Source organism: Zea mays, chromosome 2 (genome assembly GCF_902167145.1).
Source record: "Zea mays cultivar B73 chromosome 2, Zm-B73-REFERENCE-NAM-5.0, whole genome shotgun sequence".
NCBI classification, from domain to species: Eukaryota; Viridiplantae; Streptophyta; class Magnoliopsida; order Poales; family Poaceae; genus Zea; species Zea mays.
Genome location: NC_050097.1, coordinates 175474267 through 175490781, shown reverse-complemented (window position 1 = coordinate 175490781; position 16515 = coordinate 175474267). Strand labels below are relative to the sequence as shown.

Sequence of the window (16515 nt, the reverse complement as noted above, 5' to 3'; positions counted from 1 at the left end):
AAGATTTTGATGTTGATGCATGTGATGAACATCTTATTTCTATTACTAAATTAAATAATGAAGTGGCAAGTCTTAATGCTCAACTTAAGACTTGCAAAAGTGATTTTGATAAATTAAAGTTTGCTAGGGATGCCTACACTGTTGGTAGACACCCCTCAATTAAGGATGGACTTGGTTTTCGAAAGGAAACCAAGAACAAGTCAAAGGACTCCCATTCTCAACAAGGAGAAAGGGAAGGCTCCTATGACTGATAGTCCTCAAAGGAACAATGCCTTTATCTATGATAGGAAAATTGCTAGTCGCACTCATTACAATAGAAGTTATGATCATGCTGCTTATAACTCACGTACTATGTTTGCCTCTAGTTCTACTTTTGTTCATGGTAGAAGTAGGCCTAGGAGAAATCATGTTGTGTCTCATACTCCTAGAAAAATGTTCAATGGACCTTCGACTACTTACCATGCTTGTAATGCTTCTTTTGTTCTTTTATGTAAGAATGCAAAAGTAGTTGCTAGGAAATTGGGATCCAAATGCAAGGGAAACAAGACCTGCATATGGGTTCCAAAGACTGTTTTGACTAACCTTGTAGGACCCAACAAGAGTTGGGTACCTAAAACCCAAGCTTAAAATTCATTGCAGGTTTATGCATCCGGGGGCTCAAGCTGGATTATCGACAGCGGATGCACAAACCACATGACGGGGGAGAAGAAGATGTTCACCTCCTACGTCAAGAACAAGGATTCCCATGATACGATTATCTTTGGAGATGGGAATCAAAGCAAGGTCAAGGGTTTGGGAAAGATAGCCATCACCAACGAGCACTCCATATCAAATGTATTTCTAGTAGAGTCGCTTGGTTACAACCTTCTGTCTGTAAGTCAATTGTGTCACATCGGTTACAATTGTCTTTTTACAAATGTTGATGTATCTGTCTTTAGAAGGAGTGATGGTTCATTAGCCTTTAAGGGTGTATTAGACGGCAAACTCTACTTAGTTGATTTTTCGAAAGAGGAGGCCAATCTAGATGCATGCTTAATAGCTACGACTAGTATGGGCTGGCTGTGGCATCGCCGTCTAGCACATGTTGGGATGAAGAACCTTCATAAACTTCTAAAGGGAGAACATGTGTTAGGACTAACCAATGTTTGTTTCGAGAAAAATAGACCTTGTGCAGCTTGTCAGGCAGGGAAACAGGTGGGAAGCACTCATCACAGCAAGAATATGATGACAACATCAAGACCACTGGAGCTTCTTCACATGGACCTCTTCGGACCCGTTGCCTACCTTAGCATCGGGGGAAGTAAGTATGGTCTGGTAATTGTTGATGATTTTTCTCGCTTCACTTGGGTGTTCTTTTTGCAGGATAAATTAGAAACCCAAGGGACCCTAAAGCGCTTTCTAAGGAGGGATCAAAACAAATTTGAGCTCAAGGTGAAAAAGATAAGAAGCGACAATGGGTCCGAGTTCAAGAATCTGTAAGTGGAGGAGTATCTTGAGGAAGAAGGCATCAAGCATGAGTTCTCCACTCCCTACACACCATAGCAAAATGATGTGGTAGAGAGGAAGAACAGGATGCTTATCGACATGGCGAGAATGATGCTTGGAGAATTCAAGATGCCCGAGCGGTTTTGGTCGGAAGCTGTGAACACAGCTTGCCACGCCATAAACCGGCTCTACCTACATCACCTTCTCAAGAAGACCTCGTATGAACTCCTTACCGGTAACAAACCCAACGTTTCTTACTTTCATGTATTTGGGAGCAAATGTTACATTCTGGTGAAGAAAGGTAGACATTCTAAATTTGCTCCCAAGGCAGTAGAAGGGTTTTTTCTAGGGTATGACTCAAATACAAAGGCGTATAGAGTCTTTAACAAATCATCGGGTTTGGTTGAAGTCTCTAGCGACATTGTATTTGATGAGACTAATGGCTCTCCAAGAGAGCAAGTTGATCTTGATGACATAGATGAAGATGATGTTCCAACAGCCGCAATGTGCACGATGGCGATTGGAGAAGTGCGACCACAGGAACAACAGGAGCAAGATCAGCCTTCTTCCTCAACAATGGTGCATCCCCCAACCCAAGATGATGGACAGGTACCTCAAGAAAAGGAGCATGATCAAGGGGGAGCACAAGAAGAGCAAGTGATGGAGGAAGAAGCACCACGTGTCCCTCCAACTCAAGTCCGAGCGACGATCCAAAGAAATCACCCCATTGATCAGATTCTGGGTGACATAAGCAAGGGAGTAACAACTCGCTCATGTTTGGCTAATTTTTGTGAGCATTACTCGTTTGTCTCTTCTATTGAGCCTTTCAGGGTAGAAGAGGCCTTGCAGGATCTGGACTGGGTGTTGGCCATGCAGGAAGAGCTCAACAACTTCAAGAGGAATGAAGTTTGGAGCCTGGTGCCACATCCCAAGCAAAATGTTGTGGGAACCAAGTGGGTGTTCCACAACAAGCAAGACGAGCACGGGGTGGTGACAAGAAACAAGGCTCGACTTGTGGCAAAAGGTTATGCCCAAGTCACAGGTTTGGATTTCGAGGAGACTTTTGCTCCTGTGGCTAGGCTAGAGTCTATTCGAATATTATTAGCCTATGTCGCTCACCACTATTTCAGGTTGTTTCAAATGGATGTGAAGAGCGCTTTCCTCAATGGTTCAATCAAGGAGGAGCTGTATGTGGAACAACCCCCTGGCTTTGAGGATGACAGGTACCCCGACCATGTGTTCAAGCTCTCTAAGGCGCTCTATAGACTTAAGCAAGCCCCAAGAGCATGGTATGAATGCCTTAGAGATTTCTTAATTGCTAACACTTTTAAGGTTGGGAAAGCCGATCCCACTCTTTTTACCAAGACTTGTGATGGTGATCTTTTTGTGTGCCAAATTTATGTCGATGACATAATATTTGGTTCTACTAACCAAAAGTCTTGTGAGGAGTTTAGTAGGGTTATGACCCAAAAGTTTGAGATGTCGATGATGGGCGAGTTGAACTACTTCCTTGGGTTCCAAGTGAAGCAACTCAAGGACGGCACCTTCATCTCCCAAACAAAGTACACACAAGATCTTCTCAAGCAGTTTGGGATGAAGGATGCCAAGCTCGCGAAGACACCGATGGGAACTGACGGACATATTGACCTCAACAAAGGAGGTAAGTCCGTTGATCAAAAGACATACCGGTCTATGATAGGATCATTGCTTTATTTATGTGCTAGTAGACCGGACATTATGCTAAGTGTATGCATGTGTGCTAGATATCAATCCGACCCTAAGGAGTGTCACCTTGTGGCCGTTAAGCGAATTCTTAGATATTTAGTTTCTACGCCTTGCTTCGGGATCTGGTATCCAAAGGGGTCTACCTTTGACTTGATTGGATACTTAGACTCCGATTATGCCGAGTGCAAGGTTGATAGGAAGAGCACATCAGGAACGTGCCAATTTCTAGGAAGGTCCCTGGTGTCCTGGAGTTCCAAGAAACAAACATCTGTTGCCCTATCCACCGCTGAGGCTGAGTATGTTGTCGCAGGACAGTGTTGCACGCAACTACTTTGGATGAGGCAAACCCTCCGGGACTTTGGCTACAATCTGAGCAAAGTCCCACTCCTATGTGACAATGAGAGTGCAATCCGCATGACGGATAATCCTGTTGAACACAGCCGCACACATAGACATCCGGCATCACTTTCTGAGGGACCACCAGCAAAAGGGAGATATCAAAGTGTACCATGTTAGCACCGAGAACCAGCTAGTCGATATCTTCACCAAGCCGTTGGATGAGAAAACTTTTTGCAGGTTGCGTAGTGAGCTAAATGTCTTAGATTCGCGTAACTTGGATTGATCTATAGCATACATGTGTTCTATGCCTTTGATCATGTTACTTTGAGCATCTACATTATTTGTTGCTTATTTATGGTGCTCAAGTTGTACAAGCCTCCTCGGACCTCACAAGTCTGTATGCAAATGTGCACATATTTAGGGGGAGTTGTACTACAACTTGATCCTTTTGAGACTAACCTGTTTTGTTGAGTATACTTGATGTAGTCTCAAAGGTGAATTGACAGGGAAAATGGACTTGGACGTTGCAAAGACTTCCACTGCACTCCGGTATTGGTGTATTTAATTCCAAGTTCATTCTTATGCTTTATTTGCCTTTTTTGCTCTTAATTGACATTTTTTGTGAGGCAATGGGGTTAAAGGGCCAAAAATGATCTCGTTTTGGTGCTTAATGCCAAAGGGGGAGAAATTAAGGCCAAAGCAAATGGATCAGCCACCCACTTGTGAATTTTGAAAATAATAGAGTTAGAATTTTTGATTTGTCCAAAATACTCTTATTGCAAAATTTGGTCTCTTGTGGGGGAGAATTTTGATTATAGGAAAATGGGGGAGTTTTTGGCACTTGTTCAATTTTACTCTTGAAATATCTCTCTATGTGCCCAAACAAGTGTGTTTGACTTAGAGATAGAAAAATGAATTTGATTTGCAAAAACAAACCAAGTGGTGGCAAAGAGCGATCCAAATATGCCAAATTATAGTCAAAAAAAGAATTTGGTCTTCAATTGCATTGATGTTGCACTTCTTTTGGTTGCTTTTGTTTGTGTTGGCATAAATCACCAAAAAGGGGAAGATTGAAAGGGAAATGTGCCCTTGGGCAATTTCTATAATGTTTTGGTGATTAAGTACCCAACACATTTAATTAAGTTCCAATGTGCCAAATAAAGGAGAAGTGCAAATCAAGGAAAAAGGTATGTTTCTAGACTTAGTACATTGTTTTAAGTACTAATGTGTTTTGTCTAAGTGCAAGAAACAGTGAGAGAAGAATTGGAAAAAGAGTTGGTTATGTGCAGCAAACTCCAACTCGGCTTGGCACACCGGACTGTCCGGTGGTGCACCGGACAGTGTCCGGTGCGCCAGGCTGGTCCGCGTGAAAAGGCCGCTCTCGGGACTCGACGGCGGCGTACGACTATAATTCACCGGACTGTCCGGTGGTGCACCGGACTGTCCGGTGAGTCATCCGCGGCGAACTCGTCGCCCTCGGGACAAGCAAAGGGGTGACGTGGCTATAATTCACCAGATTGTACGGTGGTGCACCGGACTGTCCGGTGAACCAACGGTCGCCTGCGCCAACGGTCGGCCACGTAATCTTCGCGCGACACGTGGACTGCTCCAACGGTCAGCTGGTGCACCGGACTGTCCGGTGTGTATTATACAGTGTCCAGTGCGCCAATCAGCCCAGAGGAGCAATGGTCGTCTGTGCCAGAAAAGGAAGGAGATCGCGCACCGGACAGCTACAGTGACTGTCCGGTGGTGCACCGAACTGTCCGGTGCACCACCCGATAGAAGGCAAGTTTAGCCTTCCAAGTTGGCCTCCAACGGCTCCTAGCCGCCTTGGGACTATAAAAGGGACCTCTAGGCGCATGGAGGAGCCACCCAAGCATTCACTAAGTATTCTAAGGCATCAAGACTCTGCTCCCGCGTATTCGCTTTGTTGTGTTAGAGATTTGAGATCCATTCGAGTCGTGAACTTTCTGTGTTGTCATTTGAGCTCGAGTCTTCACTTGTGTGTGTGGGTGTGCTGCGTATTTGAGTCTTGTGTGTGTTGCTCTTCCCAACCTTACTCAGTGCTTTCTTTGTGATATCTATTGTAAGGGCGAGAGACTCCAAGTTGTGGAGATTCCTCGCAAACGGGAAAATACACTAAGGAAAATACTGTGGTATTCAAGTTGATCATCGGATCACTTGAAAGGGGTTGAGTGCAACCCTCGTCCATTGGGACGCCACAACGTGGAAGTAGGCAAGTGTTACTTGGCCGAACCACGGGATAAAAATTTGTGTGTCTTGTGTTGATCTCTCTGTGATTGTTTGTGTTCACAAGAACTCGCTTCAAGCTACTTAGCCGTACTAACACTCATAACTAAGTTTTGTGGCTATTAGTGTTTGATTTTTACAGGATCACCTATTCACCCTCCCCTCTAGGTGCTCTCACATACATAAAACTTTAGAGGCAATGAAATCTTGTAGTCCATGGTTCTTTCCTCCTCCAGTAGCATGTACCGTCTTTGGATTAATATGAGACTTTTCTCCAATCATAATCCTCTTCATGACATTTCATCATTTCCACTCCATATTGTGCCTACACATAACAAACACCGAAGAAGTATAATCATGTCCTTTTACAACAGAGATGTGTCGCACATGTCTTTTCTTCTCCCTAAGTATCTTCTTATACTTCTTTACAAAATATTGCTCCAAAGGTGTTCTGAAGGTATACTTCCTTTGATATTGTCTTGTGGCTTCGGCCTTTCAGTGATCGGTTCCATCTTGATTTGAAGGCCCTCCCATGTGTTTGAATCCTGAAATTCGGTTTAAGCAACAGTTTGCATTAACACGGATCTTTGGCGAGAGACCTTCTCCCCAGCACTCGTTAGGTATGAACACTTAAGGAGTTCAAGTTCCCTTCCTATGTGCTAAACCACATGAGCTTATAGATCGGTTGTCACCCATCCTATTGTCATGAAAGCTCTCTATGGTTTCTAGCTTATTGTCTATGTCTGATGCACCATATGTAACATTCAAATGATCCCATAAATGTATTCGCATATGTTAAATGCAAAAGTGCATCTATCAGATAATCAACAAGAGCATAAAAAACTTGTTCTCTAAAGATATCATTGGCTTCTTAGAATATTTTCTGATCTTCTTCAAAGATATTTCCCTCGGATATGCCAGCGCTAACCCAAAACACATTCATGACCTGAAGCCAAAGCATGATCTTGACTTGCCACCTATTGAAATTCGCACCCGTAAATTTATTTGGCCTCAATGTGTCAGCAAAACCAACTATAGTTAATTTAGAGAATTTCATATTAAAATCAGAACAAAAATCATGATGATCTCAGATACTAATATGAGAAATGCTCTTATATTGTTAGATTAAACAACATACAAATAGATACTAGAATGAGCAATGTTTGCATAGTAGTTGGATTATACAACATGAACAAACGTAGCAGACATACTGTAACATATTAGATCATGTGGTGTGAACCTTTTGTTTGTAGATGAAAGTGAAGTTGTAAACGGTTGAGACGTTATTGCTAGTGCATGTACAAGTCGTTAATTAGTGGCAGGAGAAAAGCTCAGACCAACTAACGACAAATACGACAGAATGTAGGTCATGTGACCTGAATGAAAATCGGCCCCCTGTAAAAGTTAGAAACAGTCGCTCATGAAGCACTTTCTAAAAAACTTATTTGTCCTCACTTTACTTAAACCTTATTTGTCCTCACTTTATGTGTTTGAACTTTACTTAAACCTTATTTGTCCTCACTTTATGTGTTTTGATTGGACGTACAAGCAGAAATATAAAGAGACGATCACATTTTCTATAGTGTTTAGATGAAAATATAAGCAGGAATATATCGAGGGAACATGTCGCTCCATCTCATCCTACTTTGGCTTCAAACCAAACACAACCTTGCAGTATCGCGAAAACCTCATTCGTCGTACATGATGGAAATGACAGTGTTCACGATCTGACCTCCTAATCGCCGTCCGAGACTACGACGGCTAGCTGAGGCTAGTGCGTGAACAACACCAAAAAAAAAGGTATTATTTTTAAAACTCAGCCTGAAATTCAGTCGAATTAAGAATTGAACTGAACTCAAACTTAAGGAGTGTTACCTAGAGCACCTAACCAACCCGGCTAACAAAGAAAGTTGTGATCATGACGACAACAGTGATACAGAGAAAGAGAAGGCAATGTTTGAGAAAATGACTTGCTACCACTACCAGCTAAGGCAGCCAGTGGCAGAGTTCTCATGGAGATCACCATCAAACATCTGGCTACATGTTTATTCTTACAAGTCGCGGATCCATTATTCTCTACAAATGATCGCATCAGCGGTTCCGATAGCCCACGAATGGCATGCGTCTACGGCTGCCGCCTGGACGGTTTTTTAGTTGACGAACTCTACCTCCGTGAACGCCTCGCCTAAATGAAGCTGAAGGGCGGTGTCACCAACAGACTGCAAAATGCAGAGCAAGAGTTACCGCAAGTAATCAAAATAGCAACAGAAACCGCCGACAACGAGTTTCTTTCTTTTTTTTCTTCCATTGCACGTTCGCCTGGCATTTTCATCCTATCCTGTGGAGCTTAACGATACAATATTTTGGTTGCACGGTTCATACTGCTGTCCAACTGTAGTACTGGGCAGTTGCTAAATACTGAAGAAAAGATTAGCGCAAACCTTTGCCATAGTTCTGTAGGAATACTCGGTGACGCCGGCCACATGGGGCGTTAGAATGACGTTTGGGAATTTCAGAACAGGGTCCTCAGGATCAAATGGCTCCATCCAAGCAACATCAATCCCCAGACCAGCTAGATGGCCCGATTCCAGGTGATCAAACACAGCCTTGTAGTCCAGCAGGCGTCCCCGAGCAATGTTGACCAGATATGACCCCTACTTAAGATTGAAGCAATTCAAGTTAACCCAATAACATTATTCTCCAGAAAATGTTTTCTAGTAAAAATGTTCTCAACTGATACCATGACTCATGGATCATTCCTTCTCTATTATTTATGCACAACACTAAAACCAAAAGGATGGAGTCAGCGAAATGAGCCCACAGATCTGATAACATGGAGACCAGTATGACAGAAACAAGCATGTACCTTTTTCATTGATGAAACAAACTTATGATCCACAATTCCAATCTGTAAAAGATGGTCACGTCCTAATCAAGGTCAAGTAGAGGCCATCTTGAAGGAATATTTATAACTAAGTACACCAAGAGAAGCATTAACTGTCTCGCTGGTTAAGGTCATGCATGCTATAACAATGTTAGCTTCACCAGCAAACTCATACATATCTTCCGGCCCACCTTTCTTGTCAACTAGCTCATCAACATCTGCATTGGAATGTTTCTTAAGCAGGTCGAGCAGAACAGGAACTATTTATAAAGGCCATGATGCGGAGGAAATGGAACAGCGGATCTTACAAGATGGCAATGTGTCCGATGACCAATTTCTTTTGGTAGCAAGAATTTTTACCCCAAAGGGTCTTAGCCTCTTGGCAACCTCGATGCCAATGGCCCCAAATCCAAGGATAAGGATCTACACAGCACATCAGGAAAAGAACAACTACATGAATGGGATATTTCCCACACAAAGTATATCAAAGATGCAAATGGTGTATGCAACACGAGCATACTGTTTTGCCAAATAATGTATCTCCAACTGGAACACCAAGGTCTTTCCGGTTCACAGCAGTATCCATCTCCTTCTGCAAGTTAAATGCACAATGTGCAACAATGGTAGGCCACGTATGAAAGGATCGAAGTTATATTTGTGAAACATACACAAGCTAGCTTCAAGATGATGAAAGCTAGGAAGGTAGTGTATATGTTAAAGAGGTGACTACATATCCTCTACAGTATAAACATAACGAGCCAAAGATAGTCCAATTGCCAGAAATTTTGGTTACTGAAATAAATATTGGACACACATGAACTAAAACTAGTGCAAGTGTCCCTATATATGTATCACTAAGGTATAAATATTGAAATTCTTATTATTTGAACAGTACTATAAACAAAAGCTATTAAGATTTTCAAACATAAATTTTACTAGTAGATTTATCATTATTTTTATCAAATGCAGCAAAAAATGTTGGATAACATCATCAATCGCCTGAAATAGGGGAGTAGTTTTAATATAGTCATCAATGTACAACAGCTTTTGCAGCATCACATACCCTTTTTCCTCTGAAAATGCATTCTAACTCATGGCAATGTCTCAGTAATAGAATTCATATTAACTGCCGAACTCAAAACATAATAAAAAGGGGATGCAACATATAATTGTTGCAGATTTTAGACAAAAATCAAACTAGGAATATTCATTTTATATCTAAACTCACAGACCTCAAACTCAACTGCTAGCTTAAACCATTATGTTTCTATTAGTCGAGCGAAAGGGCCGCTAACTGAGTTGGTTAGGTGGTTTGAGTAGCATTCCTTAGGTCCTGAGTTCAAACCTCAATAGGAGCAAATTTTAGGCTAAGGTTAAAAAGATCACTCACTGGTTCCCCTGATTGTGTGCATACGAGATGGACTTGACCTATGGAGGGCGGATCCTAGTGAGAAGGCTCAAAGCACGAGTAAAGATGTAGCCTATAGGGGACGGACCCTCATGCTGCACGGAGGGGGAGCAACTTTCGACCTTTCTTGGTCAGGGATTGAGCTTCTTAATATAATACCGTGGGGACGGTATTTCCCCCACCAGACGAGTTTTTATTGGTCACCCATAGAATACTAGGATTTTAACTAAAGGACCTAGTGCTGCAGAATATTTTTGTTTGCTTGCATCATAGAGAAGACTAGTCATAATATCTAAAGTGTACAAACTATAACTGTTTATGAAAGTGAAAATGGCCAAGTTGGAATGTTATTAACTTTCATAAAAAAGAAGCTTAAAAAACTGAAACAAAAGAAAATGCTTCCAACTTCCACAGGGTCAGCACTACTAGACATACAACACATACTTGCTTACGCAGAATGCCTAGAGTAAGATAGATTGCCATTTCTGCGCAAGAGACAGCATTTCCTGTCGTACTTCCAGGTATTCGTGCAACTTTGATTTTGTGTTCTGTAGCAGCATTTACATCAACACCTGTCGAAAAGTATTCAGTCGATATAATATGGGCTAGTTAAATCCACAGATTGATTGGGTTGACAATATAGCATTAGAGTTCCAATCACCTTCTAACCCAACACCATACTGCATTATAATCTTCATCTGAGTTGCCTTGGCAATAATATCTGAATCTATACGCTTATTTTTTACTACACATATATGATAGCTGTGAATAACATCAGGTACCTGCTCAAGACCTACTTCATCAACCTGCAAAAAGAAATGATGGTCATATGCAACTCTCAAAAAAAGACATGATCATATCTCAAGGCTATGAGGTGAGCACCTACTATCAAACTGCTATATTAGAACAGAATTTGTCTCAAAAAAAGAGCTCGCCGCAGATAGGAAGGGGTGGAAGTGTGCAATTCACGTGCCAGAACCCTGATTGATAGTTTCGCTTTTCCTCCTTAATCGTTTGACCTTTTTCTTGTGTCCATTTTAGATCTTGCTGGTCCTTGTGGGTTTTATCTCTTTTATGTGTTTCCCCGTTTCGTTGTTTTCGGTTCTCCTTTGCCTTTGTTTCCCTTTTCTGTTCTTTGGGGGTTGAGCTCTGAGGTTTTCATACGGGGTTTCATCTCTAGCCTACCCCAACGTGCTTGGGACAAAAAGGCTTTGTTGTTGTTGTTGTTGTTGTTATCCTAATGGGGGAAGGAGAAAACAAAAACAAGGTGAGTATACACTATATTCATAATAAACATGCCAACAACAAACCACTGACCAGCCTAAGCCTAAGTTGATGTTTTTATATTTGTAATGAAAATTCAAAAATTTGTATGATGTTCCATTTATAAAGGAAATTCATTATTAAAAAACACATCATCAACAACAACAACAACAAAGCCTTTTATCCCAAGCAAGTTGAGGTAGGCTAAAGTTAAAAACCCAATAGAACCTACAAGTTAAGGTTTGGGCACATGGATAATTGTTTTACATACACTCCTGTTCAAGGATAAATCTTTAGGTATATCTCATCCTGTCAAGTCTCTTTTAACGGTCTCTTTTCATGTCAATTTTGATCTTCCTCTTCCACTCTTCCCATCGGTATCACGCATTAGGATCCCATTATGCATTGACACAGCAGCTCGTCTCTGTAGGACACATGTCCAAACCATCTCAACCGATGTTTAGGAGAAGCATTTCTTCAGTTGGTGCTACCCCTAGGCTATCACATATATCATCATTCCGGACTCGATCCCTTTTTGTATGGACACAAATTCAACGCAATATACATAATTTCACAACACTTATTTTTTGAACTTGTCATCTTTTTGTAGACCAGCATTTTGTACCATACAACATAGCAGGTCTAATCGCCATCCTATAAAACTTGCCTTTTAGCTTTTTTGGTACTCTATTGTCATATAGAACACCACATGCTTGACATCACTTCATTCTCTGCTTTGATTCTATGGCTAACATCTTCATCAATATCTTCATCTCTTCGTAGCATTGATCTTAAACACATCAGCATCAGATATTTGTATTGCATTGTGTGATAAGATTGCTTCCCTTATTGACATGAGAAAGCAAAGCATGTTTGTTGCTGTGGAGGGCAAACCATGTCCTGTTTTCTGTTCTTTTCAAAGACATGTAACCAGCTCATGGTTACTCATGAGGGCAGATTATTCTTACAAGGGACAAAAGAACGTAAACGAAGCAGCAATGTTAACTACTAACTAACACAGGACAAGAATCATATATTCCAAAGTGTAACCTTCCCATAGCATTGGGAAAAAATGTTGTGCAGTCACGCTTTGCGTGTAATTGCCGTGCAATCAAGCTTCCAAATGTCCATGGTTATTAAAACATCGCTTAAACGACGTTTAAGCGTCGTTTAAGCGGTAAAACGCGATTAGAAACTAAAACGTTCGAACGTTCTAACAAATCAGTGTAGAACGTCTGTTTTGGACATTTAATCGTCGTTTAAACGTCCAAAATGCGTTTTATGTCGTTTTAGACGTTCTGAGGACGTTCTAGTTACTAGTGGGCCTTCCTAGGCTTTAGGTACTCGGCTACTCGCTTTCGCTTCGAACCAGCGCTGGAGGCCGCCCAGCCGCGCCTGCGACTGCAGATCGCGCCTCCTCACTCCTCAGCCAGCGCTGGAGATCTCCCGGTCGGCCGCCCAGCCGCGCCTACAACAGTGCGACCGCCCTCCTGCCCCCAGGTACGCCGCCGGACCCCTCCTCCCTCTTCCCTCCACCAGTCCACCCACAGGCTAGTGCGCCGCCGTGCCACTACCCAGTGCCCACTTGCTGCCGCTGCATCCACTTGCCCGGCCAAGCTCCACTGCTCCAGTGCCCACTTGCTGCCGCTGTTGCGCTGCATCCACTTGCCCGGCCAAGCTCCAGTGCTCCCGTGCCCACTTGCTGCAGCTGCATCCACTTGCCCGGCCAAGCTCCAGTGCGCCCCCGCATCCACTTGTTGCCGCTGCCCTCAACGACCCAGATCCATCCGCTGTCCTCGCTGCCCCTCACAGTGAATCACCTCTGCGGCTGGGACTAAGAGTGAGGGGTCCCAGCCACTTCCCACTGTGCCGTAGACCGTCGGCCTCTGCGCTGTGCCTCACCTCTGCGGCCTCTCCGCAAGACCAGCTCAAAGATCAGTCACGAAGGCTTATGTGTGAACTCAACTTATGTGTGAACTTATTCTATATTTGAATTTCTATGTCAAGTCTGGAAAGACGTTTCAACATTCGTTTAAACGTTTAAAAGTTAAAAAGTTAGTTCATAACGTTTTACCGCTTTAATAACCATGCAAATGTCATAAAAAATTATAGATGTACTTCGTTGTTCTTTTTTCACGAATGCACTAGAGAATTGTGCGTCATTTCATCTAGAGAAGAGAAGATAGTACAAAAAAGGTATGAAACCCCCATCCCAGTACTTCATTATTTACTCTATCAATATATCAAATTTTATGTTCTAATTCATCCTATGTTAAAAGATATAAAAAACTTCTATCATTTTTTAATAATTCATATTGGACAAAAGTTTATGTTTTTATCTCTCTTAATATAGGATGGATTAGAACTTGAAATTTGATACATTGATAGAGTAAATAATAAAGTACATCTATAAATTTTTCATGACCTTTGATAGTGATTGCATGGTAAACATGATTGAACAGCAATTTTTGCCCACAACATTAGCTGTATATAAATAGAAATTCAAACTTCAAAATTTGGTAACATTAAGCATATTGCTACAGTATACACAAGATTGTAGATAAAAGACAGTCAGTACATTCATATTCATATCAATGAACAGATACATGCAGCAGCATTTCTCTTGCATAGCACCATGTAAAGGGCACCACCAACCTGAATGAATGGATAGTCCTGCAAATACTCCCTGGTGTAGTTAGTAGAAGCAGGCCAATATGGACCACAGAATAGCACCCGGGTAAGAGCGCCGTGTCCATTCCTCTCACTTGGATCACCCATTTTTGAATACTGACCTGTAGCGATGAGCTATGTAGTCAAAATAAATATAATGAATTGTCTAGAATCACAGATACCACTTGTCTCCAAGAGACTCAAAATTATCACGAGAATAACAATATGTCAAAGATATCCATCCATCAATTAGACTTCCAAAATAACTAATTGCTTCCAAACAATTTAACAGAAACAGAACAATCCTTCTATAAAGACAATCGGAGTGATGTATATCATAGCCGAATTTCCAGAAAGCAACAATCATATTGGATTGAACATACTGATGCTAATGCCATGTAAACAGTAATTTCATTTAGAGCAGTTGTTCCTTAGCTAGCATGATCATTTTGGCTTCTGCCTTATACTGATTAAAGTTTCAACTCGTGAATGAAGTAAAATCATGTCAGGCAAGAGTTAAGAAAGAGATGGAAGGAACAAATCTAGAGCCAGTGCAGGAGGGAGAGAAGAATGTTTACTGGCTCCAACATAGATTGATTGAGCAACCAATACACCCACTCTCCTCTGCAACTCACAGTTTTAATTGCTACTCGCTGTGCTCTGCATTAGTTACTAGCACAACACAAACTAATCTGAACCTGCTGACAGCAATATAAACTCTATCAACAGGAATGTGCAAGGTCAACCTCAGCTCAGTGTATGTGTATTTATTAGTTATGTATTTCCTCGTCAGAGAACCCAATCCGATACGGTTTCATCGGCCCAGTACAATTCATCACAAAAGAAAGAAGAAAAAAATCAGCATCCGAGCACCTACACAGCCCGAAACGAAACAAGCACCTGGCAATCCGGCTCTTGCAACTGCAGCCAAAGGGTTGTAAATCAGGGGACGCCCGTGCAGGACAGCAGCGGCAGGGCAAAAGGATGGGAAGCGCCAGGGTCTGAGAAAGAGGGGAAGGTGGGGGACGGTACCTTGGGAGGAGGAAGGAGAGTGCAGCCGGTGGTGTGCGGCGGCGTGACGGGGCAGTGTTAGGAGGAGCAAGGAGGTGGGATGGCGGCCGAGTCTGCCAACTATTGCTCCGGCCATAAAGGGAAGCGTTGATTGGTGGCGTCAGCTGGCAAGGTGCCGGCGGCGGAATCCTTAGGCGGTTAGGCAGTGTTTGGTAAGGACTAATTTTTAGGCCCCATATTTGGTTGACGCATTAGAACCAATAGTTAATTGCTAAAATTAAATAAGACATCTAAATAGACTAGCTAACAGTTCAGCTATTAGTTACTTTTAGTAAACTAGCTACTAGTTAGTTAGCTAATTCAATTAGCAATTTTTAGTCAACTAACTATTAGGTCTAGTGCATTCAAACACTCCTTAGTCTCTAAATTATTAAACATATAGAATAAGACTGTCTCCAACGACGTTCCCTAAATTTCATCGTTTAAAGGAATATTCTCTGTCCTTTACAGCTCACTCTAAAAGATTTCATCCTCTATATTTTCAACATCTTCAGCAACATCCTCTAAAATCGGTCCTCTATATCTACAGTATTAACAGATTTCACAATACACGTTGTTTTTTATCGATCTTAAAAAACAGTTCATAGCGAAATTACATATTGATTTTATTGGGAAACAATATTAGTTTATATTGAGGCAAATAATTACCAGACGTCTATATTATAAGTTTTTGTTAGTCGTCTACGCAATAAAAAAATCATTTGTAGCATGCCAAAAATGATTTAGGAACTAGTTTAGATAATTACATTTTCTAACCTACATTACTAATTGTTTTTCCTAATGAAGCGTACGGCTCCAGGAGTTAAAGCGCCAGAGAGATAAAAAATCATTTGTAGCATGCCAAAAAATCATTTGTAGCATGCCAAAAATGACGCAACGCAAAATCGTTCGCAGATGCAAAATATTTTTATATTGAAATTATTAAATATGTTAACAGATGCAAAATCGTTCGCAGACGCAACGCAAAAATCGTTCGCAGATGGAGAAGCATCGTCTCTGGCGCCGCATCCCAACACAGCTCCTCCCAGCCGAGGTCCTCCGCGACGAGCTTCTCCTCAGCCAAGCTCCTATACGCCGGCGAGCTTTTCCACGTCGTCGTAGCAATGGCCTGCGTTGGTGCTTCTTCTCTCTGGCTGAGCTCCTCCCCCGCTCCGCGCCCGCGCAACCGACGTCCTCTATCACCTCTGCGCTCTGTGCCCGCGCAGCCGACGACCGAGGTCCACCGTGTATATAGCTTTAGCGGACGAACAGGAATCCGCTATCTTTAGCGGAGGAAGAAGCACCCCTAAATTTTACCGGAGCCTTTAGCGTTTATTGCTGGAGGGTATAGAGGACGTAAGAAACGCTATATTTAGCGGACATGTTGCTTTACAGTGCCTTGTTGGAGACAGCCTAAGGGCTACTTTGAAAACCTCAAAAC

At 42.1% G+C, this 16515-nt stretch overlaps 1 protein-coding gene across 5 annotated transcripts; it reads right to left on the bottom strand.

Annotated features, from left to right (window-relative positions):
• Positions 1-7589: 7589 nt before the first annotated feature.
• LOC100217241 (uncharacterized) lies at positions 7590-15285 on the bottom strand. 5 transcript variants are annotated; one of them, XR_004855870.1, is made up of 11 exons: positions 14925-15285; positions 14010-14146; positions 10753-10897; positions 10536-10663; positions 9204-9275; positions 8992-9106; positions 8798-8901; positions 8666-8707; positions 8540-8582; positions 8241-8453; positions 7590-8018 (listed from the first exon to the last, which is right to left on the bottom strand). XR_004855870.1 is itself a non-coding variant. In XM_008669172.4 (11 exons), exons 1-11 carry the CDS (start codon positions 15169-15171, stop codon positions 7950-7952), a joined length of 1161 nt encoding a protein of 386 aa, XP_008667394.1. In that variant the 5' UTR covers positions 15172-15226; the 3' UTR covers positions 7590-7949. The 5 variants fall into 5 exon arrangements, 4 of the variants coding, with proteins under 4 accessions (XP_008667394.1, XP_023157224.1, XP_035820496.1 ...); XM_008669172.4 differs by lacking the exon at positions 8540-8582 and having other exon boundaries at positions 14925-14945; positions 15057-15226; XM_023301456.2 differs by lacking the exon at positions 8540-8582.
• Between the last annotated feature and the right edge of the window lie 1230 nt (positions 15286-16515).

What these genes read in the sequence shown, in the direction of transcription:
- LOC100217241 (XM_023301456.2), bottom strand. Translation starts at nt 15,171, where the DNA reads ATGGCCGGAGCAATAGTTGGCAGACTCGGCCGCCATCCCACCTCCTTG. An exon ending in AGGACTATCCATTCATTCAG is followed by an intron (nt 10,898 to 14,009) that starts GTTGGTGGTGCC and finishes TTCTTTTTGCAG; the next exon opens with GTTGATGAAGTAGGTCTTGA. An exon ending in ATCGGACACATTGCCATCTT is followed by an intron (nt 8,902 to 8,991) that starts GTAAGATCCGCT and finishes ATTCCAATGCAG; the next exon opens with ATGTTGATGAGCTAGTTGAC.